Source organism: Poecilia reticulata, linkage group LG18 (genome assembly GCF_000633615.1).
Source record: "Poecilia reticulata strain Guanapo linkage group LG18, Guppy_female_1.0+MT, whole genome shotgun sequence".
Classification (NCBI taxonomy): Eukaryota; Metazoa; Chordata; class Actinopteri; order Cyprinodontiformes; family Poeciliidae; genus Poecilia; species Poecilia reticulata.
In genome coordinates this window covers 21,837,937-21,839,884 of record NC_024348.1, presented here as the reverse complement: position 1 = coordinate 21,839,884, position 1,948 = coordinate 21,837,937, and the positions used below count along the sequence as shown (strand labels likewise).

The following is a 1,948-nucleotide window of genomic DNA, read 5'->3' as shown; positions in this document are numbered from 1 at the left end:
CAGCCAATCAGGTCGTTTTATCGCCCGGCCTGCAGCCAATCAGGTCGTTTTATCCAGCCAATCGGGTCGTTTTATCGCCCGGCCTGCAGCCAATCGGGTCGTTTTATCGCCCGGCCTGCAGCCAATCGGGTCGTTTTATCGCTGGCCTGCAGCCAATCAGAGCTGACCTGCTGTCTTTTTGCAGGTCCGGTTTCTCCAGAGTCCAGACCGCCAGAAGGAGGAAAAGAACCGGCCAAAGTCGGGTCAGCGACTCTCAGAACCACCTGAAGGTAAACGCAGCTCGGTTCTTCTCAAACTGGATTTTAGACCAAATTTAAAATGTTTTCATGGATTGTAAATAATCATAATCCAAACCTAAAAAGAGTTTGGCTGTTCTGATTTGATTCGATTCATCTTGTTTATAATTCATAAACACAATTCAGTTTAAAAGTTTAGAGCTGGAAATGAATCACTGTTCATCTGGTTTCTGTTGATAACTCTGCACAGTGTTGGTACCGGCTGGTACTGAACCTCAGGTATCTGTGTTCTGTGAACTGCACCTCGTCCAGTTGGTCATTTCTGAGCTCGTCTGTTTCAGAAACCGCAGGTAAAGATGGAGGCTGGTCAGCATCTCCCCTCTGAGTCTGCAGCTACCGACCCGGTGGTTCTGAAGAGCGATGAAACCGGGCTCCATACGAGGTGACTACATTCGTTAGAAAGCAGCTAAAGTCCAAAGGAGAGCCCGGATGGTTTCAGATCCGTTAGCTACTGAAACACGTTCTCCATTTGCAGCTTTGTTGGCGCCGTCGACGGGTCCATCAGCTCAGCGGACCAACACCAGGAGCAGGAAGCCGATCAGAGCAACACGGTCGCCATGGAAACCCAGGTCTGCTGGGTGAGTGCTGCGGACGAAGCGAAGTTCTGGGTCCGGGTTCTTGTTTGTTGATTTGSACTCGGATCTGTTTCAGAACCAAGTGGTGAAGGTGGAGGTGAAGCAKGAAGAAGGTTCTGTGGCTCAGCTCACGTTGGATCCTGATCCRACCGACAACGACCAATCAGAACCACGAACCAGGTAACATGATTCACACACGGCCTGTTTCTAATCAAACTACAGGGTGAGAACTGCTAGCTAGAARGTTACTCATGCTAACCCTAAAGCACTAACCATAAACATTAGTTTTGCTCACGCTAAAGTGCTAAACCAAAATGCTATTTAGCARAGGCTAATGCTAAAGCTAAAAACAATGTTGAACTGCAGAGTTACACTATTCTATCTTTAACTTCCTGCCAATGAGTTGACCAGTTGTGTCTTGTCATGTAACACTTAGCATGCTAATAGCATCCGTTTGGCTAACCACCGTCGACCAATCATGCTTTGTCRTATATATTTTCTCTTGGGAAGCTTTATTCAACCAAAACTTTGCAAAACAGCAAAGTAAGTTTATGCTTTACAATTTATCCAGAAAAATTTATGTATGGGAASCCAAGTGTGCTAAAAGTTTKTAAAGTTAACAAAAAAGTTAAAGCACTAAGCTAAAAATTAGCTCCGCTAGTAGCGCATTAGCAAACTCCAGTTTAGCTAGAAAGTCTGGTTTGTTTGGGGAGGTGTGAATGCAYATGTGAACGCCAAGTGGACCYGAGACCGCYMCAAAAGCRGGAAGTGGAYTACACCGCAGTGCATTCTGGGTAAACKCCACCAAAACAGAGATGACTCATGATCTTTTACCARAGAGAAATCTTCCATCTGCTAAAATCTGACTCMATTTTTGTTTACATTTTATAAAGAAAGTTGTGCCCAGCTTCTTCAGAGAATTTTGTGTAATTTCCTTCAGAGGTTCTTGGTGCAGCGCCCCCACAGGTGAGGAGGGGAACAAGTTGCTCAAAGAGTTTGGTTGGTTTGACTCAGAGCAGAGAGAAAGAGAACCACAGCAGCTGGAGAGGAACAAATGTTGCTACTTTGGTTCCCAAT

The 1,948-nt window shown here is 45.6% G+C and overlaps 1 protein-coding gene across 1 annotated transcript in view; it reads left to right on the top strand.

Moving 5' to 3' along the window:
• LOC108167184 (uncharacterized) overlaps window positions 1-1,948 on the top strand; it is a 10,367-nt gene that overhangs the window by 3,671 nt on the left and 4,748 nt on the right. Inside the window, exons 3-6 of the mRNA XM_017310393.1 lie at window positions 185-269; window positions 578-678; window positions 772-874; window positions 948-1,051. Of these exons, the coding sequence (XP_017165882.1) occupies window positions 185-269; window positions 578-678; window positions 772-874; window positions 948-1,051 (393 nt within the window). The remainder of the gene's footprint in view (window positions 1-184; window positions 270-577; window positions 679-771; window positions 875-947; window positions 1,052-1,948) is intronic.